Here is a 24360-nt window from a genome sequence, read left to right as displayed (position 1 = left end):
TATTGGATAAATTATCAAGTGCAGAACCTATATTATTTAATTAGTTTGTGTGTAGACCTATGTTGAACTGAAGTGATGGGTTGAACACCCCTCCGTGTTCGGTTTGCGGTCAAACATTTGAACCTAATGTATGTTTGACCGTGAACTTCGTACTCAATGCAAGTCTATGGGACTCGAACTTGTAAATTCAAAAGTGCCCGTTTTGAAGGCTTCTATGCAAATTAGTGGCCATAAAAGAGGTATGGGGACTCAAGGGCTGCCATGTCCATAAAAGGGGTATGGGGACCAGGGGCGGACTGATAATTTGGAAAGTCGGGCACTGCCCAAGGGCCCGGGGTCGGTAGGGGGCCCCATGAGATTCCCCTAGTACCTTTTTCATAGGCTTTTTGAGTTTGGGCAAGGACACAGGGGCCCCATGATCCCCTATTGCCCGGGGGGCCCATGAGTTGTCAGTCCGCCCCTGATGGGACTCGGGGACCGCCCTGTCCATAAAAGGGGTATGGGGACTCGGGGACCGCCCAGTCCATAAAAGGGGTATGGGGATTCAGGGACTGCCCTGGGGGACAGAAATCAGTCAAAATTTTTTTAAAAGGGCGGTCATTTTTCATTGCTTAATGTAAAGAAAAAAGAAAGAAAGAAAAAATCATTTAAATATCATGCCTGGGGGGGGGGGGGGGTCCCCTTAAACTCCCTGCACAGTTGCACATCTACAATGTATAGAACCTGCTGCGGCAGGACTGACATTTTTATAAAATAAAAAAAGTGGGGTTCTTCCCCAATCCTTACGAGACCCTTTAGGTCTGGTAGGAAGGTTAGGAGGTACACCACAGTAATACATTTTTTAAAAAGTGCGTGGGGTCCCCCCTACAAGCCATACCAGGCTCTGTAGGTGCCGTTCACACTTGTATGACTCCAAAGTTGCAAGACTTTGGAGTGCAACTTTAATGCAACTTTGACGCAACTTTGACTTAACTTTGGATGGGTGCAACTTGGATACGACTTTGGCTTTCGTTATTGGTAATGGACAACTGTTGCATGTATAACATTCAGGTGCAACTTTCATAGGACTTTTGAGGGTTTTCATTGCAGTCTATGGTACTCAAGTTGCAGGTTGCAAGTCGTACCAAAGTAGTGCATGAACTACTTTGAAGCTGCTGCGACTTGAAGTCATACAGATATGAATGGTACCCATTGGGAAACATAGGGTGGGGGGTGACTTGTCATGAGACTTTGGACCACAAAGTTGCATGACAAGTTGAATGGGCTCTTAAGCCTTGTAGGACTTTTAAGGGGAATCCCACCCCCCCAAAAATGGGGGGCGGAAGTGTGGGGCCCCCCTCATTCCTACCAGACCCCTGATCCGAGCACAGGCCAGGCAGGGAAGGAAAGGGGGGGGGGATTAATGAGTGCCCCAACCCCCCTCCACCCGAGGCTTACCATGTGCCCTCAGCATTAGGATGGTGTCACCGATGGGGACAAGGGCCTCTTCCCCACAACCCTGGCCCAATGGTTCTGGGGGTCTGTGGGCAGGGGAGCTCATTAGCATCAGGACACCCCTTTAAGTAAGGGGGCACCCTGATACTACCCCCTCCCACTGTGAATGAGTAAGGGGTATTTAAGGGGTTAAACAAAATAAAGATGTCAGACTTTTGAAAAATTCCTCTGTTGAACAAAAAACAAAACAACAGTTTTTGACAAGTCTTTTATTTAATAAAAAAATGGTTTCATTGTTGTAATCCATCATCAATCACGGCGTCCAGGATTGTCATGACAAAACCGACTCACCAAAATACAAAAAAGAAACCCGAACAAGGCTGCTGTTAGAAACCATGGGACCCTATACAGCCAAGATGACAGCCCCCCCCCCCCCAAAAAAAAAGTTTGCTATGCTTCAGTTATGAGTTAACACAGCGAATGATGGGTACAAATCACTCCTTGTGTTCATTCAGGAATGAAAGCGGCTGGTAAATGTGACCCTTCCCCTACTCTCCATCCTGAAGGATCCTATTGTGTGATTGCAGCTGCTGGTGGCAAGGAGAGAAGGGAAGCCGGAGGCTTATACAGAATTTGTTAATTTAAAAAAATATGAAAATCATAGCAGAGACAACGCTGCAAAAATAAATAAATAAATAAGAATATTTTAATTAAATTAGAAAAAACAACAAAAAAGTTCCCTTTTGTGATGTGAACGGCAGAAGCTGAGTGGTTACTTGACTGTATCTTCGTTCTTCGCTCTTCCTGTTGCGTAATGACAGAACGAGAATTCCCATCCCCCGCTACGATGTCCTCTTCGTAGACCAGATTGGCAATGTTTATCATTTGTACCTTCAGTGCCCGCGCCCGTTTTCACCGTCCAGTCATCCATATTTTGTCTTGAAACGTTTTAATTTCCTACCTTTTATTCGATCTCAAATGCCTTTCTAGCACTACGAGTCGATGAAAAGAGACCTCGGAACCTCTGTATTTTCTGAGAGATTGGTGCAGGATGTTCTTGAAAAAGGAAGAGAAGCTGTGATAGGATTTTTGGAATGTCTCTATTCCCTGCAGACCAATCACCCTCATCACAATTTACTCGCGGTTCTTGGTGAAATCCAACACGTTGAAGGTAACAAAATAATGCAAACATTTTTATTGTGTGGATCTATGATGTTTGGATATACGAGCAGCGGTGTATTTACCTCAAGGCAAACAAGGCTTTTGCCTAGGGCATCAATTTTCAGGGGGGCCAGCATCACCACCCTGGAAGAAGGGACATACGTGGCAGGGAAGGGGACCTGTTGAGGCTCCCCCATGGAATCCCAGGAGGCTGCGTGCTGCTGGAGGGTGTAAACCTACCGCACAAGGAAGGAAGACACTGGGCTTGGCTCTGGGAATGGCCGGCTGCTTTCCGGAGAGGTTGAGGTAAGAACTTGGTGGCGGCAGGAAGGGGGTTTGTTGGTGGAGAGTGGCAGCAGTGGGGCCCTGGTGGTGGTGGGAGGCACCCAATTAGTGCTTGGTGGAGGCTGGGGCTGAGAGGGGGTTTGTTGGTGGAGAGAGGCGGCGGTGGGTCCCAGGTGGTGGTGGGGGGCACCCAATTATTGCTTGGTGGTGGTGAGAGCTGGGAGGGGGTTTGTTGGTGGAAAGTGGCGGCAGTTGGGCCCAGGTGGTGGTGTGAGAGACCCAATTAGTGCTTGGTGGTGGCTGAGGCTGGGAGGGGGTTTGTTGGCAGAGAGTGGCAGCGGTGTGGCCCAGGTGGTGGTGGGAGGCACCCAATTAGTGCTTGGTGGCGGCAGGAGCTGGGAGGGGGTTTGTTGGCAGAGAGTGGCAGCTGTGTGGCCCAGGTGGTGGTGTGAGGCACCCAATTAGTACTTGGTGGCGGCTGGGGCTGGGAGGGGGTTTGTTGGTGGAGAGAGGCGGCGGTGGGTCCCAGGTGGTGGGGGGGGGCACCCAATTATTGCTTGGTGGTGGTGAGGGCTGGGAGGGGGTTTGTTGGTGGAAAGTGGCAGCGGTGGGGCCCAGGTGGTGGTGTGAGGCACCCAATTAGTGCTTGGTGGTGGCTGAGGCTGGGAGGGGGTTTGTTGGCAGAGAGTGGCAGCGGTGGGGCCCAGGTGGTGGTGGGAGGCACCCAATTAGTGCTTGGTGGCGGCGGGGGCTGGGAGGGGGTTTGTTGGCAGAGAGTGGCAGCGGTGTGGCCCAGGTGGTGGTGCGAGGCACCCAATTAATGCTTGGTGGTGGTGGGGGCTGGGAGGGGGTTTGTTGGCAGAGAGTGGCAGCGGTGTGGCCCAGGTGGTGGTGTGAGGCACCCAATTAGTGCTTGGTGGTGACTGGGGCTGGGAAGGGGTTTGTTGGTAGAGAGTGGCAGCGGTGGGGCCCAGGTGGCGGTGTGAGGCACCCAATTAGTGCTTGGTGGCAGCTGGGGCTGGGAGGGGGTTTGTTGGCGGAGAGTGGGGGAGTGCCTATGGCAGTACAACACCTAAATACACCAATGGGTCTAACCCACCAATGGCATGATCTGACTGGACAATATGGACTGGCGCCATGTGCATCCGAATTAACAAATGGAATGAAATTCAGATCCATTTGTTATCCGAATCGAAAGTCAGGACATCATTTTATCAATTACTTATCAATTCAATACTGAATTCTAGTCTTTGTGGGCATTCATGTCTACCCCCCAAATGTTTGTCGGTGAATACCAAAATAATCAACTCCTATGGCAATGACTTCTTCTATTAATGATCTTGTTTTCCGTAGCTCACCATCTGGAACATCAAATACTGGTGGATACATCTGGATACTCAATGACTCCTGAAATAAAAGGTAAATAATTCATAACAGCAAAATATTCATAACATCAAAATTCGACTGACTTTATATTTGTACATCAATCCATTAGGCTCCATGTACACGGGACACTTCTGAATGATGGAAACTGACTGCTGGTAAACGTAGGTTAAAAAACGTCTGTTTAGCCACGTTTATGCGCGTTTGCGTTTAGAAGCGTTTTTTAAAGATAACCTCAAGAGACCTTCCAAAATGCCCAGAATGCACTGAAAAACAGTAAAAAATTAACTATTTCAGCTATTTTGAGAAAAATAGAGAGAGCAGAAGCAGAGAGAGCAGTATGTGTTGAGATGTCCTGTCTTTTCTGGTTGTATTCACTATGGATCCCATCATGAGCATAATGCGGAGCGTTCTACCATTTTTACCTTCACGTGAAACCTGGAACTGACTGCGCTGGTGTACCGGGTCCATTTGAATACATGGAAAACACTTTGCATGCATTTCTGATGATGAAAAATGCTCCGGACAGCTTCTGGATATGGAACAGTTAACCACTTCCCGTCTGGCCCATGTATAAAAATGGCAAGATGTCACTTCTGATTTTTTTTCCCACTGATTGCTTTTACAGCCTTTATTGGTGTAAAATCAATCATTTCTCCTTCTCTCTGGCTGCATTCTTGCAGCCATTGAGAAATACTGTGTGAGCTGTGATTGGTCACAGCTTGTCACATGGTACAGGGAGCGCGCACAAGCAGGGAATCGGGGAGGACTTTTATAAATGACCACCCGCCCCTACACTGCTCCCGTCTGGCCGTTTATATACATGGGCTGGACGGGAGCAGTGTAGGGGAGGGTGGTCATTAACCATTAGCCGCCCGGCCAATGGCCGTTTGGCGGCTTCAGATGTGCCTCTCCGTTCCGGGTACACGCCATTTGGCGTGCTCCCGCACATGCGCAGTTTGTGCTAATGCAGAGCGGCGCAGCAGTGCAATCTGTCACCGGCCGTGCACCTCGGACACGGCCGATGACAGATCCGAGTACCGGCTCCCGTTGCTGGTACCATGTGACCTGCTGTGACCAATCACAGCAGGTCACATGACAGTTGTATACAATGGATGGCTTCATTCATGATGCCATCCATTGTATACTAGTGCCTAGCTGTGAATGGTCACAGCTAATCACATGCACATGTCATGTGATTAGCTGTGACCAAATCACAGCTAAGCACAAAAAAAAAAAAAAAAAAAAAGCTGAATGAATCGATTTCATTCAGGTAAATGCTTGCTTATAGCAAAGTCATTCTTTGCTATAAGCAAATTGTGTAAAAAAAAAAAAAAAAATACTGATCACTTCCCCAAAGTAGTACAATGTTACTATGGTAACATTGTACTACTTTGGTCATAGTAAAATATGAAAAAAAAAAAATCTTAAAAAAAATTAAAAAAAATGTAATAAAAAATTAAATATAATAAAAAAAAATATATATATATATATTTTTTTTTTTCATACTGTCACCAGTCAGTGTCCCTGATCACCGCCATGCCAGTTATATGATGACGCTGTACTGCACTGGTGACAGTATGTAAAAAAAAAAATAGTGAAAATAATTTTTTTAATTTTTTCATTTTCCGAAAAATTATGACAAAAAAATACAACTTCAAAAAACTCGCCATGCCTCTTATGAAGTACGTCGGACTGTCTACTCTGCAAAAAGGGGTCATTTGGGGATATCTGTACTGTTCTGACATTTGGGGGATATCTGTATTATTCTGACATTTGGGGGATATCTGTCCTGTTCTGACATTCTTGGACCTCTAGAAATTAGATTGGCTGTCAGTACTTCAGGATTGATCAATATTCAGATATATCCCATAGTTTGTGAACTCTATAACTTTCCTACAAACTAAATAATACATCCTAATTTGGGTTATTTTCACCAAAGACATGTAGCAGAATACATCTCGGCCTAAATTTATGAAGAACAATTATTTATTTGCAAACTTTTATAACAGAAACAAAGAAAAATGTGTTTTTTTTTCAAAATTTTTGGTCTTTTTTTGTTAATTTAGCAAAAAATAAAAACCCCGGCGGTGATTAAATACCACCAAAAGAAAGCTCTAGTTGTGTGAAGAAAATAATAAAATTTTAGTTTGGGTACAGTGTTGTATGACCGCGCAATTGTCATTCAAAGTGTGAGAGCGCTGAAACCTGAAAAATGGCCTGGGCAGGAAGGGGGGAAATTTGCCCGGTATTGAAATGGTTAATAAACATCCTCCCCGCTTCCCTGCTTGTGCGCGCTCCTTGGGAGTGGGCAGCACCGCGATCCGGTGTACCAATCGTTGTAAGGGACCTCTGTGTGAGGTCCTGATCATGTGATCACTGATTGGTCAATCAGTGATCACATGAATAGTAGTATGCAAGATGCAGGGTCGGACTGACAACTCATGGGGCCCCCGGGCAATAGGGGATCATGGGGCCCCTGTGTCCTTGCCAAAACTCAAAAAAGCCTATGAAAAAGGTACCAGGGGCATCTCATGGGGCCCCCTACTGACCCCGGGCCCTAAGTCAGTGCCCGAGTTTCCAAATGGTCAGTCCACCCCTGGCAAGATGTCACTTCTGACATCATTGCTTACTACGTGTGAAATCTGTGAATGATCACAGAGATCACATGGTACAGGGCTATTCACAACAGCCTTGTACCATGTGACAAGCTGTGACCAATCACAGCTCTTACAGTATTTTTCAATGGCTGCAGGAATGCAGCCAGAGAGGAGCAGAAATGATTGCTTTTACAGCCTTTATGGGTGTAAAAGCAATCAGTGTAAAAAAAAAAAAATATTCATCACCCCCCACAAGTAGTATGGTGACCATGGTGACACTGTACTGCTAGGGTAGCAGTATGTTAAAAAAACATAAATAATAATATAAAAAAAATAAAAATGTAAAAAATTTGATAAGAAAAACACTTTTTTTCAACATTTTTAGACTTTTTCCATTTATATAGCAAAAAAATAAAAAATAAAAATCCCAGTGGTGAATAAATACCACCAAAACAAAGTTTTAGTGGTCTCAAAAACTAAAAAATGCTAAAAGAATTCATACGGATACAGTGTTGCATGACCGCGCAATTGTCATTCAAAGTGTGATAGCGCTGAAAGCTGAAAATTGTCCTGGGCAGGAAGGGGGTGAAAGTGTCCAGACTGGAAGGGGGAGAAAGTGTCCAGACTGGAAGGGGGGGAAAGTGTCCAGACTGGAAGGGGGGGAAAGTGTCCAGAATGGAAGGGGGGGAAAGTGTCCAGACTGGAAGGGGGGGAAAGTGTCCAGACTGGAAGGGGGGAAAGTGTCCGGACTGGAAGGGGGTGAAAGTGTCCGGACTGGAAGGGGGGGAAAGTGTCCGGACTGGAAGGGGGGGGGAAGTGTCCGGACTGGAAGGGGGGGGAAGTGTCCGGACTGGAAGGGGGGAAAGTGTCCGGACTGGAAGGGGGGGAAAGTGTCCGGACTGGAAGGGGGGGAAAGTGTCCGGACTGGAAGGGGGGGAAAGTGTCCGGACTGGAAGGGGGGGAAAGTGTCCGGACTGGAAGGGGGTGAAAGTGTCCGGACTGGAAGGGGGTGAAAGTGTCCGGACTTAAAGTGGTTAAAAAACGCTTACAAATGCGGTTAGCCGCGTTTACACGCATTTGGCATTTGAAAAAAATCTACTCCTGGAAGCAAGTTTGGTGCGTTAAAAAAAAAAAATTGTCAACTCAACTGCCTGTAGAGGACGATGTGTACATGGACACATACAGGGGGGCAAACAAGTATTTAGTCAGCCACCAATTGTGCAAGTTCTCCCACTTACAAAGATGAGAGAGGCCTGTAATTGGCATCATAGGGAGACCTCAACTATGAGAGACAAAATGAGAAAACAAATCCAGACAATCACATTGGCTGATCTGGAAAGAATTTATTTGCAAATTATGGTGGAAAATAAGTATTTGGTCACCTACAAACAAGCAAGATTTCTGGCTCTCACAGACCTGTACCTTCTTCTTTAAGAGGCTCCTCTGTCCCGCACCCATTACCTGTATCAATGGCACCTGTTTGAACTTGTTATCAGTATAAAAGACACCTGTCCACAACCTCAAACAGTCACACTCCAAACTCCACTATGGTGAAGACCAAAGAGCTGTCGAAGGACACCAGAAACAAAATTGTAGACCTGCACCAGGCTGTGAAGACTGAATCTGCAATAGGCAAGCAGCTTGGTGTGAACAAATCAACTGTGGGAGCAATAATTAGATAATGGAAGACATACAAGACCACTGATAATCTCCCTCGATCTGGGGCTCCACGCAAGATCTCACCCCGTGGGGTCAAAATGATCTCAAGAACGGTGAGCAAAAATCCCAGGACCACACGGGGGGACCTAGTGAATGGCCTGCAGAGAGCTGGGACCAACGTAACAAAGGCTACCATCAGTAACACACTACGCCGCCAGGGACTCGAATCCTGCAGTGCCAGACGTGTCCCCCTGCTTAAGCCAGTACATGTCGGGGCCCGTCTGAAGTTTGCTAGAGAGCATTTGGATGATCCAGAAGAGGATTGGGAGAATGTCATATGGTCAGATGAAACCAAAATAGAACTGTTTGGTAGAAACACAACTCGTCGTATTTGGAGGAGAGAGAATGCTGAGTTGCATCCAAAGAACACCATACCTACTGTGAAGCATGGGGGTGGCAACATCATGCTTTGGGGCTGTTTCACCGTAAAGGGACCAGGGCGACTGATCCATGTACAGGACAGAATGAATGGGGCCATGTATCGTGAGATTTTGAGTGCAAATCTCCTTCCATCAGCAAGGGCATTGAAGATGAAACGTGGCTGGGTCTTCCAACATGACAATGATCCCAAACATACCGCCCGGCCAATGAAGGAGTGGCTTCGTAAGAAGCATTTCAAGGTCCTGGAGTGGCCTAGCCAGTCTCCAGATCTCAACCCCATAGAAAACCTTTGGAAGGAGTTGAAAGTCCGTGTTGCCCAGCGACAGCCCCAAAACATCACTGCTCTAGAGGAGATCTGCATGGAGGATGGGCCAACATACCAACAACAGTGTGTGCCAACCTTGTGAAGACTTCCAGGAAACGTCTGACCTCTGTCATTGCCAACAAAGGATATATAACAAAGTATTGACATGAACTTTTCATATTCACCAAATACTTATTTTCCACCATAATTTGCAAATAAATTCTTTCCAGATCAGCCAATGAGATTGTCTGGATTTGTTTTCTCATTTTGTCTCTCATAGTTGAGGTCTCCCTATGATGCCAATTACAGGCCTCTCTCATCTTTGTAAGTGGGAGAACTTGTACAATTGGTGGCTGACTAAATACTTTTTGCCCCACTGTAGAAAAACATTAGGGAGAGTTCAGGGGCTGCTGAAAAAAACGCAGAAAAGCTCCTGAACGTCAGTTTATCAGCTGCAGTGTACATGGAGCCCTAAGGATCTGCAACTTTCCTGCCATCTTTACAAAAAGAAAAAAGGTACCTTATGTACTGGAGTGGCTGGTTAAATATTAAATATCTATCACTGAGGTCAGTTTGGTGATTGGGACAGAGCTCCTGTGACCTCGCTCCTGTGACCTCGCTCCTGTGACCTCGCTCCTGTGACCTCGCTCCTGTGACCTCGCTCCTGTGAAGCAGCTAGGGTTGAGTGAACTTGAGATCACTCATTTTGCTGAACTTTCAGAAAACAATTGCACAATTTTTTTCAGAGAACAAAAAGCCAAACTGTTCCGGGCATTCAGTAAAAGATTTATTTGGCAAGCTAAGTACACTTTACACTTAGACTCCCTTTCTGACTTGTCCACCTAGTAAATCAGTTCCCCCCAATAATAAAAAGCAGATTTAAAGATTATCCACTCGCCCTCCAGAGGATTTCCCCCCCTTCCTGACCAGGCCATTTTTTTTACTTCCTGCAATATGGATGCCAGGGGCAAGGTTATTATATTAACTAACTTTTTTATATATATAGTGACAGTGCCAAGTCCTACCACTGGAAGTAGAAGTGACATGGGGTTCTCATGTATACAGAGTGCAGGGCTCCACAATCTCAATTTAGGGCGGAGAAACTGATCTTTTGTTTTTTTCTCCAGCTTTTGGTATTCCTGAATTGGGTTCTGGAATTTGGAGTCTTTGAAGAGCTTTGGGAAGGGGGATGTCTACAACCCATTGCTTGGGTCTTCCTTGAGATCGTCAGGCTGTGGGTACAGGTGTGCACAATGAATGACAGGCTTGGGCATAGTTTAGGGATCCCGTTAGGAAACAGGTGTGCTCCACTCAAGAGACAGTACTCCATGCTGGAGACAGGAGGTTCCTTTTCCAGAGGGCTGAGAGAGTCGAGACAGCTACCCGAGTCTGGAGGACTGAGAGATGAGACGACTAGGAATGTCCTGAGCAGGGGTGGACTGACAACTCATGGGGCCCCCGGGCAATAGGAGATCATGGGGCCCCTGTGTCCTAGCCCAAACTCAAAAAAGCCTGTGAAAAAGGTACCAGGGGCATCCCATGGGGCCCCCTACTGACCCCGGGCCCTCGGGCAGTGCCCGAGTTTCCAAATGGTCAGTCCGCCCCTGGTCCTGAGGGAATCTAGAGGTGTCAGTGGACTGAGAAAGCCCAGGGTATTAGGAGGTCCGCTATCTAGAGAACCAGGAGACTTGAGAGAGCCAGGAGAGCTGGGAGAGCTGAAAGAGGGACACAGGAACACAGAGGTACTTTGTGAGATGGTCTCACCAGCCAAAATCCAAGGTATAAGGCCCAGGAAGTGGCGTTGCTGAAGCAGGGTGAAAACCCCCTCCTTGGACAACTACTTTATGTTAGAATTTGATTTTATTTAATAAAAGCGAGTCAATAAGCATGGACTCACTAAAAACACTTCTACCACTGAGCTAACAAGCCCCCAGATATCACAATAGATAGAGCCCTGAGTAATTAGGTGAACCTTATTTTTTACTGAAAGGCTTCTTTAAAGCTGACTTCTAGAAATTCAGCAACTTTGCAAAAAGTGCAGGCACACTATGAGTGCTAGTCCAATTAGGTGCATGTCACCTCCAGGATCTCTACTACCTATATGTGACAGATTTATTGCACTCCCATATGAACCACTCCAGCTGCAAGAGAAGAGAAGCCCACATGGAAGCTTTGCTCAGCCCTCTCCACTGCTGTCCATTCACAGAAGCCTTTGTATTGTGTGAATTCATTCACAAAATACAAGGGCTTCTGTGAATGGGAAGAAGGGGGGGAGGGGTGGGCATAGCAGTTCCAGCGACTCTGCTCTTGAAGGACCCGAGATCACAGTGAGCAGATTCAGAGCTACAGAAGTTATCTTTCTGGAGCACAAAAAACTTGTCAAATGGAAATGATAGAGATAAGTTTAGAGGTGGCAGGCACCTCATTGGACTTAACTCATGGTATGCCTGCAATTTTTACAAAGTAACTGAATTCTTGAAATCAAAGAATCAATGAAAGTCTAGAGCTAAATACCAGAATGCTTTTGTGATAAATTGGTGCAAACGGTTTAAGTTCAGAACATGTTTTTCATCTGTTATGATGTATTGAAAAGTGATATACCTTTCTATGTTTCGTTGCAAGAAATCCAAGGAAAGCACAAGCAATATCTTCTGGATACAACTCAGACTTTAATGGAATGCAAGCCACCAGGAACCACCCTGGAGAGTCAAAGTTTTCTCATTTCAGAGCGTTATGTGAATTTGGTTGTGGTGTCCACAGACAAATTTAGACATCGTACTCAGCACGAGCTGATAGAGATTGGGGAAAAACATGAAAGCTACTTGTGTAAGACTCAAAGAAGATTGGAGCGAGTTTCTCCCAAAAGGCTCTTCCGCTGGTGCCATCAAATAAAGCGCGTGCCGAACGTCATAATGATCAGTGGTGTACCAGGAGTAGGGAAGACCACCCTAATGCAGAAGTTTGTGTGTGATTGGGTGAACGGAAAGCTCTATCAGAGATTTTCCTTTGTTTTCTTCTTTAAATTCCGGGAGCTCAACCGACTGGAAAAAGTCAGCGTGGAGGAGATGATCCTTCACCAGTATCCATATCTAAGTTCGCATCTTGAAAACATCCTCGAAAATCCGGAACAGCTTTTATTTATCTTTGATGGCTTAGATGAAAGTCGCCACCAAATGGATTTTGCATCAAGTCCTCTGTACACCAACACAAAGCAGAAAGAAGACCTTGGTGTGATCTTGGTTAACCTGTTGAGGCAATTTCTTCTCAAGGGTTGTTCTGTGCTGATAACCAGTAGACCAGCCAAACTGGCCTCCATTGGTGCCGACATTTTTCAATTTGTTTGTGAGGTCATGGGATTTTTTCCCAAAGAAAGAAAGATGTACTTCATCCAGTTTTTTGGAAACAGAGATCTGTCTGAAAGGGCTTTTAATCACGTGAAGGACAATGAAGCATTGTATACCTTCTGTTACATCCCGGCATATTGCTGGATCATCTGTACAGTGTTATCGATGTGCTTCAAAGTCCAACCAGAGCAGAACCCAGCAGTATTGTTGCCCAAAACTGTGACACAGCTCTTTGTCGCATTTATCTGCAACATTCTGACCAATCACACCCAGGAGATAGACTATGCCAGGAACCCACTGATGCCTCTCGGATGGTTGGCAGAATATGGGGTAATGAACCAGATCATTGTGTTTGATCAACGACATTTGGGATCATTCAACGTGAAGACTTCTTCACACCTCTTCACAAGTTTTATGGTGGAATCCACTCAGTCCTCTTATGCTAATTTTTCATTTTTACATCTCACTGTTCAGGAGTTCATGGCTGCTTTAGTCCATCACATTGACTATGACCCTGAAAAATTACAGATATCTCTTAATAAAGCCAAATTGTTTCAAGATGGACGTGCAGAAATTTTTCTTCGCTTTCTCTTTGGCCTGTCTGATAACTCCACCAGGGCTCTTCTCAAGACCTTCTTGAATTTCTCCAACGAAGCTTCCAATTATGTCATCACATGGCTCCATGAGCAGTCTCCGCTAGTCCATAAGTTGGCAAAGAATACTTGTGACAGGAGGGAGACTTTAAATATTTTCAACTACCTCTTTGAATCTCGAAACAAACATTTAGTGTTAGAGATTCTTGGTCAAAACATGACGTTTGATTTTTCAAGGTTCAACCTGACCCCCCTTGACTGCACAGTGTTGGCTTTCATTTTGATATCATGTGAGGAGACTGAATGTCTTGATCTGGAGAAATGTTATCTTGAAACAGAATGCTGGGAGAGACTTTCACCGGGTCTTCATGCTGTCCAGAGACTTCGGTGGGTACATTTTAATCTACTTCCTTTTTGTAAGGGAAATATGTAATAAGCGCTTTATTACTTTAGTCCATTAACCCTCCATTTTTGACAAGAAATGATGTAGGAATTTAACAAGGCGGGAACATATTACAAAAGGACTAAGATAAGGAGCACAAAAAGAGACCTCAACAAAAACTTATCAAATTGCAGATAGAAGCATTGAAAGATCAAGTATTTTACATGCATACTTGCAGTATTTTCCTTTTTTCACTTGGCAATCAGGGCGGACTGACAACTCACGGGGCCCCTGGCAATAGGGGATCATGGGGCCCCTGTGTCCTTTCCCACACTCAAAGCACACTCATAAAAGCCTATAAAAGGTACCAGTGGCATTTCATGGGGCCCCCTACTGATCTCGGGCCCTCGGGTAGTGCCCGAGTGCACGAATGGTCAGTCCGCCCCTGCTTGCAATGGAATTTTGAACTTGCTTGAAAATTTGACTACTTCAGAAAGAGCCAATATTTTAGTACCGCCCGCTCCTTCCTTACATGTCATTGCCCTCTCTTCTTCTGGGAGTATCTTTTGACACTGGTCTAGCTCCTCCTCCCATCCCCTCACCAGGACCCCCCTTCATAACAAAGTCCCCTGTCACATTAGAGGCCCCCATAAATTCAGAGGCCTCCCCTCCGTATCAGAGTTCCCTTCACATCAGAGGCCCCCTATCACATCAGAGTCCCCCTCATTACATCAGAACCCCCTTTCGCATCACAGTCCCCCGTCACATTAGAGGCCCCCATAACTTCAGAGGTCTCCCCTCCATATCAGAGTTCCCTTCACATCAGAGGCCCCCTATATCATCAGAGGCCCCCCCATTACATAGCCTTTTATGCAGCTGCTGGGGAGGAGTGAAGGGGAATACTATATAGTGTCACTTGAGGTCTGTTGGGGCTGCTGATATCACATCCAAGATGGCGTCTCCCAGCAGCAGTCTCAGGGCTTTTGGTAAAAGCCAAGTTAGGATTTTACAGGTAAATGAAATGCCTAAAATATGTAAAATGCACCAATAATCTCCGGGGAAGATTGCTGTTGAAATGAATGGTCTGGGGACGGGGTCTCTAACCTACGGACCACATTTATTTTTGATAAGTATGAGGTTGTCACTAAGATTTAAGAATTGCTTCCTATACATTCATTAGAACAGCCTTTCCCAACCTTTGTATTCATTCGCAGTGCACTTTGAAAGTGTGCAAATCCTAAGGCACCCCATCTATAAAAAAATGTAAATTCTACTTCAGGGGCGGACTGACAACTCATGGGGCCCCCGGGCAATAGGGGATCATGGGGCCCCTGTGGCCTCGCCTACACTCAAACCACACCCAAAAAAGCCTATGAAAGGCATCTCATGGGGCCCCCTACTGACCCCGGGCCCTTGGGCAGTGCCTGAGTTCCCGAATGGTCAGTCCACCCCTGTTCTACTTATCAATGGGGAACCTGAGCCTGGGATGATGCACATGGTGGCCTTAATGGAATAACATCATATCAGAAACCCCCCTTCACTTTAGAGGTCCTTCAATCACATCACAGTCCCCTGTCACATCAGAGGTCTCCCCTCCATATCAGAGTTCCCTTCATGTCAGAGGTCCCCTATCAGATCAGAGCCCCCCCCATTACATCAGAACCCCCCTTCACATCACGGTCCCCCATCACATTAGAGGCCCCCATAACTTCAGAGGTCTCCCCTCCATATCAGAGTTCCCTTCATGTCAGAGGCCCCCATATCATCAGAGGCCCCCTATCACATCAGAGCCCCCCCATTACATCAGAACCCCCCTTCACATCACAGCCCCCCGTCACATTAGAGGCCCCCATAACTTCAGAGGTCTCCCCTCTATATCAGAGTTCCCTTCATGTCAGAGGCCCCCTATCACTTCAGAGGCCCCCCCCATTACATCAGAATCCCCCTTCACATCACAGTCCCCCATCACATTAGAGGCCCCCATAACTTCAGAGGTCTCCCCTCCATATCAGAGTTCCCTTCATGTCAGAGGCCCCTTATCAGATCAGAGGTTCCCCATCAGGGGCGGACTGACAACTCATGGGGCCCCCGGGCAATAGGGGATCATGGGGCCCCTGTGTCCTTGCCCAAACTCAAAAAAGCCTATGAAAAAGGTACCAGGGGCATTTCATGGGGCCCCCTACTGACCCCAGGCCCTCGGGCAGTGCCCGAGTTTCCAAATGGTCAGTCCGCCCCTGCTCCCCATTACATCAGAACCCCCCTTCTCATCACAGTCCCCCGTCACATTAGAGGCCCCCATAACTTCAGAGGTCTCCCCTCCATTTTAGAGTTCCCTTCACATCAGAGGCCCCCTATCACATCAGAGACCCCCCCATTACATCAGAACCCCCCTTCACATCACAGTCCCCCGTCGCATTAGAAGCCCCCATAACTTCAGAGGTCTCCCCTCCATATCAGAGTTCCCTTCACGTCAGAGGCCCCCTATATCATCAGAGGCCCCCCCCCATTACATCAGAACCCCCCTTCACATCATAGTCCCCCATCACATTAGAGGCCCCCATAACTTCAGAGGTTCCCCATCACATCAGAGTCCCTACTTCACATCAAAAGCCACCCATCACATCAGAGTCCCCCCCTATAAATTAGAGGACCCTATCACATAGTATACTCCCTGTTTCATCGGGGTCTCCCCATCGTGTTCTGCCATTTGTTGGTGTGTTTAAGAAACTTTTTGATACCACCTCGTATTAGTAAATTAGCACCAGCACATGTTATATTTTTCTAATTCACTCTACAGACTAATGTCCAATGAAATGAAGGATGAAGATATGCCTTCCATAGCTTCTGCATTAGATCAGCCTGACTGCAAGATTCAGAATCTAAGGTAACCTTTTGCTACAGCCTGGAATACTTTGATGTTTAATTCTAACCAGAATAATTTTTTTTTAGTTTTGCATAAAGTGGGGAAAAATTACAATTTCAGGTTTTTATTTTTGTCTACCCCAGTGTGGGTAGATTCCCTTAGTTTCTATCTCTATGATGCCTGTATAGGAATTTGGGGAGCAGTTATCACATGGACAGGATAACGTAGACAGCAATGTTAACATTGTCAGAAGTTATTATTATTATACAGGATTTATATATTATTATTAAAATACAGATTTATATATTATTATTATTATTATTATTATTATTATACAGGATTTATATATTATTATTATTATTATAATACAGGATTTATATATTATTATTATTATACAGGATTTATATATTATTATTATTATACAGGATTTATATATTATTATTATTATTATACAGGATTTATGGCGCCAACAGTTTGCTCAGCGCTTTACAATATAACGGGAGACAATACAGCAACAATACAGTTCAATACAAGAGGGTTAGGAGGGCCTGATCCTTGGAGCTTACAATCTAGGAGGGAGGTGCTAGTGGTACAAAAAGGTAGTAACTGTGGGGGATGGACTGGTTGGAGGAATTGAAGATTCCATTATTAGCTGAGGGCAGGGTAGGCTTCCCTGAAGAGATAGGTTTTCAGAGATCGCCTAAAAGTGAGCAGAGTAGGAGATAGTCTGATAAATTGGGGTAGAGAGTTCCAGAGGAAGCTCTGAAGAAGTCCTGGAGACGAGCATGGGAGGAGGAGACAAGGGAGCTAGAGAGCAGGTGGTCGTGCGAGGAGCGGAGAGTACGGTTTGGGTGATATTTGGAGACAAGATTGGTGATGTAATTTGGGGCGGAGTTATAAATGGCTTTATATGTGATTGTTAATGTTTTGAATTTTATCCGTTGGGCAATGGGAAGCCAGTGGAGGGATTGGTAGAGATGGGAGGCAGATACAGAATGGTTAGTAAGGTGGATGAGTCTCGCAGCAGTATTCATGATAGACTGAAAGGGGGGATAGCCTGCGATGAGGTCGGCCAATGAGGAGGGAGTTACAATAGTCAAGGCGAGAGATAACAAGGAAGTGAATAAGTTGCTTAGTAGTTTCCGAGGTTAAAAACCCTAACCCTTTCTTACTTTGCTAAAACTGATTTTGCTTTTGCCCCATGAAGGGATTTCCCATCACTTTCTGCCCTGACAGGGGAAATCTCAACAATTTTATAGTCCCACACTGAAAAAGACATGCTATAAACTAAAACTCCATTACTGAGTCTAGATAGTGTGATTCTTGGCCAACATTAGGACAATGGTAACTGTCTCATGATATCAGAAATGTTGGTTGATGACATGTTTTTTCTATACCCTACCTCTTCTCTACAGCTTGAGTTCGAATTCACTGACACACACTGCTTGTAAACACTTGGCATGTAAAATGACAAATAACCATTCCTTGAAGGCACTCGACTTGTCCTACAACAATCTGAACGGCCCTCATTTCCAGGACTTGATGGTGGCTCTGTCAAGGTCTACATGCAGAACAGAAAAACTTCTGTGAGTATATACAGCATCCTGTTTTAGAGTTTTACAGTACAAAAATGTTTAAATCTGGATATCCATACCTTAAAGTGAAGCTGTTACCAAAATATGCCCTCACAAACCTCTGTAGCTGAGCATACAGTGAAGCAATTCATCTTCAAAGTTCACAGCAGAACTTTCAGAAAGCTACAGTATAGAAATGTTTAAATCTGGATATGCATAGCTTAAAGTGAAGCTGTTACCAAAGTATGCCCTCACAAACCTCTGTAGCTGAAGGTACAGTGAAGCAATTCATCCTCAAAGTTCACAGCAGAACTTTCAGAAAGCTGCAGTATAGAAATGTTTTAGTCTGTAGATCTTTAGCTTAAAGTGAACCTGTTACCAAAGTATGCCCTTCCTAGCCTCTGTAGCTGAAGGTACAGTGAAGCAATTCATCCTCAAAGTTCACAGCAGAGCTTTCAGAAAGCTGCAGTTCAGAAATGTTTTAGTATGGAGATCCATAGCTTAAAGTGAACCTGTTACCAAAGTATGCCCTCAAAAACCTCTGTAGCCAAAGGTACAGTAAACAAATTCATCCTCAAAGTTCACAGCAGAAATTTCAGAAAGCTGCAGTACATAAATGTTTAAGTCTGGAGAACCATAGCTTAAAGTGAACCTGTTACCAAAGTGGGCCTTCACTAACATCTGTAGCTGAATGTACAGTGAAGCAATTCATCCTCAAAGTTCACAGCAGAGCTTTCAGAAAGCTGCAGTACAGAAATGTTTTAGTCTGGAGAACCATAGCTTAAAGTGAACCTGTTACCAAAGTGGGCCCTCACTACCCTCTGTAGCCGAAAGTACAGTGAAGTAATTCATCCTCAAAGTTCACAGAAGAGCTTTCAGAAAGCTACAGTACAGAAATGTTCCAATCTGGAGATCCATAGCTTAAAGTGAACCTGTTACCAAAGTGGGCCCTCACTAACCTCTGTAGCCAAAGGTACAGTAGAGCGATTCATCCTCAAAGATTACAGGAGAACTTTCAGCAGCTCATCTTAACACACCTCCCCCATCTCAGAGATCATGCTGTGTTTTACGTTAGAGGTTAGAAAGCTAGAAGGCTGCAAAGTCACCACTTAGAGGGGGGAACAGGGAAAACTGAGCTGCTTTGTCACTGCTGAGAAGAAGAGCTAGGTGAGCTGAGCATCTGAGTCACTGCTGGATGGAGGAGCAGGGTGAGCTGAGCTGCCCAATGCTGGGAGGGGAAAGCAGAAATGAAACAGAATTTCAAATATTTCATCTCTATTCCTGTCATTAAGGCTTCGTTCCAGGGGTGCCATATGCCAAGGAGCTTCCAGTGCCCTTGATATTTAGTCTCTGTTTGCCTTTAGGGCATTTTTCCCTTTTTTGGTGAGTTTCCCGGAAACAGCAATTGAAAACAATTAAAAAGAATATCCCAAACGGGTAGCAGTATCCAACACCAAGGTCAACAAACATGGAAATATGGGCTGGACTTTAAGGCCAATGGTAGGGAGGTGTGTAATGTGTAGCCTAGGGGCCCAGCTGGTTTTACCATCAACTGTCTTTCAAGTATAGGGATGATCAAAATCAGGGGCGGACTGACAACTCATGGGGCCCCGGGCAATAGGGGATCATGGGGCCCCTGTGTCCTTGCCCAAACTCAAAAAAGCCTATGAAAAAGGTACCAGGAGCATCTCATGGGGCCCCCTACTGACCCCGGGCCCTCGGGCAGTGCTCGAGTTTCCAAATGGTCAGTCCACCCCTGATCAGAATGTTATATTAAAAATGTATATCATCATTCCTCCGGATGGGCATGAGTCTAAAAGCTTTCTCCCAACTGGCTGGCAAGGGTCACATGACACGATGTGTTTGCTGGTGAACACGACTTCTTGTTTTCCTCTAAACAGATTCCTAAAACTGATTTTGCAACACCTCAAGAAATGTAGAGTGTGCAGAACTGCCAATTCCTCTTTTGTATCTAAGGCTAGATGTTCTAATCCTTTAGAAACAAATACACCGCCCTTCAGATTGCAGATTTTGTGTCAATGACTGGTTTATAGGATCGAAAAATGAAGCCTTACATCCTTCTTTGCAGGCTCTATCACACCCATCTAACACACGAAGATTCCCAGTTCTTGGAGCTCCTGAGCAGCAACCCAAGTCTCACCTTGCTAAACGTAGGCTTCAACAACATCACTGATGCTGGTTCAGAACACATCATCGCCCTTATAGAGAATTCTTCCAGCCTAACAGTGGTCAGGTATGTAGAAAAGAGTCATTGGGTGGAATATATAGGGTATCAGCGAGACCATTTCATGGAGACATTTGAGCAAACTTCAAGTCAGTTGACTAAGGCTACCAAAACACATTGAGTTGTCAGGGTCCTGTCCACGGCAGAAGTTCTGGAAGATCTGGCAGTTCTGCCAGTACTGTGCATGGCCACAGAAGGACACATCAGCCACAGTTTGGTGCCAGACGGCCTTTATAAGGAGGCTCATCACTTCCTCTAGTTGCTGGATGATCTCTAGTTCCCCGTGCTCTGTTCCTGTTTCCTGTGACTTGATCTGTGATTTCCTGTTAGCGACTCGGCTTGCTCCTGGACCTGTCGACTCTGCCTTACCCCTGATCTGACCTCGGCCTGGCTTACGGATACTCTCTCTCTCTCGCTCCTCTGTGTATGACCTCGGCTATCCCATCTGACTACGTCTGCTCTGATTCCCACCTGGTACCTGACCTTGGCTTGAACCAACTACCCAATAAACACCTAAATCCCAGAAGAGCTTGCATACCACGCACAGGCGCCTCCTGTCTGCAGACCTATCTCTGTGCACCAGCTGTGCTTCTGAGTGGACCACCAACCAGCACACCTACAGGCAACCTGTGCAACTTTGGGCCAGACACCTGCTGTCCCACTCTCAGGGGAGTCCGGAACTTAGCAGCAAGGGAAGCCCTCTCTCCATTGGCCTCCATCACCAGGTACATGATATGAGTAGTATGCAACAAGAGATTTGCCCATCCTTGTAGCAAACATGGATGAGATTCCTTAAGAGAAGAGAATGAGCTTCACGCAGTCTCAGGAAACATGTTGGTAGAGCATCCAAAAGATGAAGCTCTCATTCGGTAAAAAGGGGAACTGCATTTGGTGAGGGACACATTATGAAAACATGTTCTGCAAGTTCCTGGTCCAAGAAAGAAGAGACAGAACCCCACTGACCTTTCTTTATAGCTAACATACCCCTCAACTATTCCAGATCCAACAGAACCCACAGACATGGCTAGATGCTTGTGCCAACATTAAAGGTGACCTGTACATATAGAAAAATGCTAGTTCCCTGGCTGGCGCTGGCTTAAATACTTGAAGTCAATGACCCATAACCTTCTAAACATACTAATTTTTGGCTGCCTCTGGCTGTGGTATGCTCAGTTGTTGTTGGTGGGTGCAGTGTGGTGCGGTGGCAGTCCAGTTACAAATAACAAAACTTGTATTGAAGTAACGGCTCAAAGACTCAAACAGCCCAGCGGGAAGGCACCTGACCGGGAACACTCACAGTTCTGTGTAGCAGTTGAGCAGGTTCCAATGTGCTGACAGCATCTGCCTCAGAGGGTGGAATGTGGCCTGGAGAGTCCGTACCCAACTGGGGAGGATTCCTGCAAGGATAGCGTGTCCCCGTCCTAACCCTACTCGTATGGAACCTTTCCCTACCACTATTCACTTTCCCCGACAGATGGGTAACCTGTCCCTACACTAAACACTCGCAAAATGCCCAGGAGCCAGTGTCTTAAATAGACTCTGCCTGACCCAAGATGGCCGTCAGAGTCACATGGGACAGCAACATCCAACCAGATCGCTTTCCAGTAACCCAGGAAACCATAGACTAGTAGGTTCCTCCTGACTTCTTCTCCTTCTGCATTGCCGCTGCAGTTTGAGCTCTACCTTCCCTGACCCAAGATGGCCGTCATAGTCACATGGGACAGCAACATCCAACCAGATCGCTTTCCAGTAACCCAGGAAACCATAGACTAGTAGGTTCCTCCTGACTTCTTCTCCTTCTGCATTGCCGCTGCAGTTTGAGCTCTACCTTCCCTGACCCAAGATGGCCATCAGAGTCACATAGGACAGCAACAACCAACCACATCACTTTCCAGTAACCCAGGAAACCATAGACTAGTAGGTTCCTTCTAACGTCCTCTCCTTCTTCATTGCCGCTGCGGTTTGAGCTCTACCTTCAGCGGAGGAAAGAGATTGGACCTGGCTACACGGTCACTGATCCAAAACAAGTATTCAGAATAGACAGTCAGAGCAAAGTCAGAACTCTATATGTATACTTGTTCTGGGTATTGACTCTAAAATAACTGAAGCCAATGCCAGCTAATGTTTTTAGAGGGTCATATACAGTGGTGGCTTCCATGCTTCTGTTAGGACACATACAATATACTGTAATTTTGGGACTGGACAACATCTGGCCTCAGCTAAAGCCATAGACAAGACATTGTCACCCAACATGCCTAAAAAAATCAGATCAGGAGGCTGTCATTTATTTCCTTTGGCCAGATTTAGCCGGGGCCTTTCGTTTCTCACAAGTGCTGGACAATTTCCATTTCGGTGAATGTTTTTTTCCGTCTTTATTTTTCAGACTTCGTGTAAATGGATTTTCCCAAGAAGTAAGGAGTCGCTTTCAAGGCCTAAAGAACAAAGCAAATTTGAGTGTCAATGTGCCGTAAAAGGACTACATGGACCTCTAAGGACGTCAGTTTTGAAGAAAAACATATTATGATGAGTCTTGTGTTGGTAATCTGAAATATATTTTCAAGATGAGTTGGCCTATCATGGTGCCCGTACCTGTTATCGTTTACTGGACTGTGTGACATGGAGTGGTTAACTCTCATGGTCGATGTGTTATTTTAGTGAGTCCACAGCAGACAGGAACTATTTTTTAGGGCTTGGTAGCCCACTTTTATTTAAAAGAAGGCAAAAGTTCACAAATGAATGATTTCCCATGCAGGGGATCTTCTCCAACTTCAACAGAAATCCACACAGGAAAATGCTGAGCTACCTGGCTCATAAGCTCACTCAGGTTCAATTGCAGTACCTCCCCTGGATACCTGGCTCTCTAGCCTTTAGATACAGCACCCTACTGCACGGGTCTCAAACTGGCAGCCCTCCAGCTGTTGCCAAAATACAAGTCCCATGAGGCATTGCAAGATTGACAGTTGCAAGCATGACTCCCAAAGTTAGAGGCATGATGGGACTTGTAGTTTCGCAACAACTGGAGGGCCACCAGTTTGACACCCCTGCCCACCTCTGGACTGTGGATGGTGGTTCTCTGGACACCCCGATAGGAGCCGAAATGACTCCTGGAATTGAGACCTCTGTCTCTTGGCTTTTGGCTGGATCCTCTGACCCTTCAAGGAGACCTTCCATCTCCCCAACTGGGAGCCCTTAGCTATTCTCAGACCCAAGTATAAAACGACACCTTACGGCTGTGTACTCCAGACTACAGGTGTCTACCAAAACCCAGACACAGGCTTGAATGTTCCGATCCAGAGCTGCAGAAATAAGAAAAAGCCCATTTCACAGCTTTCCCTGCCCAGAAACACTAGTCTTGGATGTCGTATTTACTCTAAATAACAATCCTGTGTCACGTTTTCCTATCTTCTCGAAGTGTCAATGTCTCGTCCTGTCACAACTGGTACCAGTAAATAACCATTGTTGATATCGCACAGTTTGGAAGAAGCTCTCTGCTGCCAACCACAGGTAGGACAAAAGCCAGAGTGGTGCAAGCCCCCAGACAGATGGTCAGGAGGACCTGATAAACACAAACTGTGGCACCGTTCAAGACGATGGGTGATCGTTTCCCTGGACCCACCGAGAAATAGGGTTCCGGTTTGTTCATATGCTGCTCCACATGTCTAGTTCTAATGGATAGAATGGAATCTGGCTCAGCTTTGTGAGCAAGAGTGAAAGGCGGCCTCAGTCTGCGTGTCTCCGTCAAATCCATCCCAACGCGTTTCGTCCTGACCACTGGGGCTGAGACTTAGGGTCAAACTATGGACAATAGCAGACTCTGCAAGCTGATGGCAAGGTCAGGGGCAGACAAACAGAGTCCGGGTTCCATAAAGGTAAATGGATCAAGGATAAACAATTACAGAAGTAACAGGCGGATACGATCGGGACACGCCCAGACAAGCTGCATGCAAATAATCCATCAATATGTATGAATATTCCCAGGCATGAACAGACAGACAGAAGTCAGAGATGGACAGGCAGACCTCTATCCAGGCTGATGGCTGGGATTCACACAGACGAGCTGCATGCCAACACAGTCCAACCAATATGCAGGAA

The 24360-nt window shown here is 45.9% G+C and overlaps 1 protein-coding gene across 1 annotated transcript; it reads left to right on the top strand.

The window, feature by feature from the left end:
• The first annotated feature begins 2331 nt into the window (after positions 1-2331).
• On the top strand, positions 2332-22739 carry LOC149439096 (NACHT, LRR and PYD domains-containing protein 3-like). The gene is made up of 7 exons (XM_089659501.1): positions 2332-2605; positions 4234-4299; positions 11890-13591; positions 16384-16470; positions 17865-18035; positions 20113-20277; positions 22652-22739. The coding sequence occupies exons 1-7, from the start codon at positions 2437-2439 to the stop codon at positions 22737-22739; spliced, it is 2448 nt and encodes an 815-aa protein (XP_089515627.1). The 5' UTR covers positions 2332-2436.
• Positions 22740-24360: the final 1621 nt, after the last annotated feature.

Source organism: Staurois parvus, unplaced genomic scaffold (assembly GCF_062004578.1).
Source record: "Staurois parvus isolate SC_StPar_1 unplaced genomic scaffold, SC_StPar_1.0 ptg001161l, whole genome shotgun sequence".
Taxonomy (NCBI): Eukaryota; Metazoa; Chordata; class Amphibia; order Anura; family Ranidae; genus Staurois; species Staurois parvus.
Note: the sequence above shows the minus strand (reverse complement) of the source record. Positions and strands in the feature narration are given on the sequence as shown.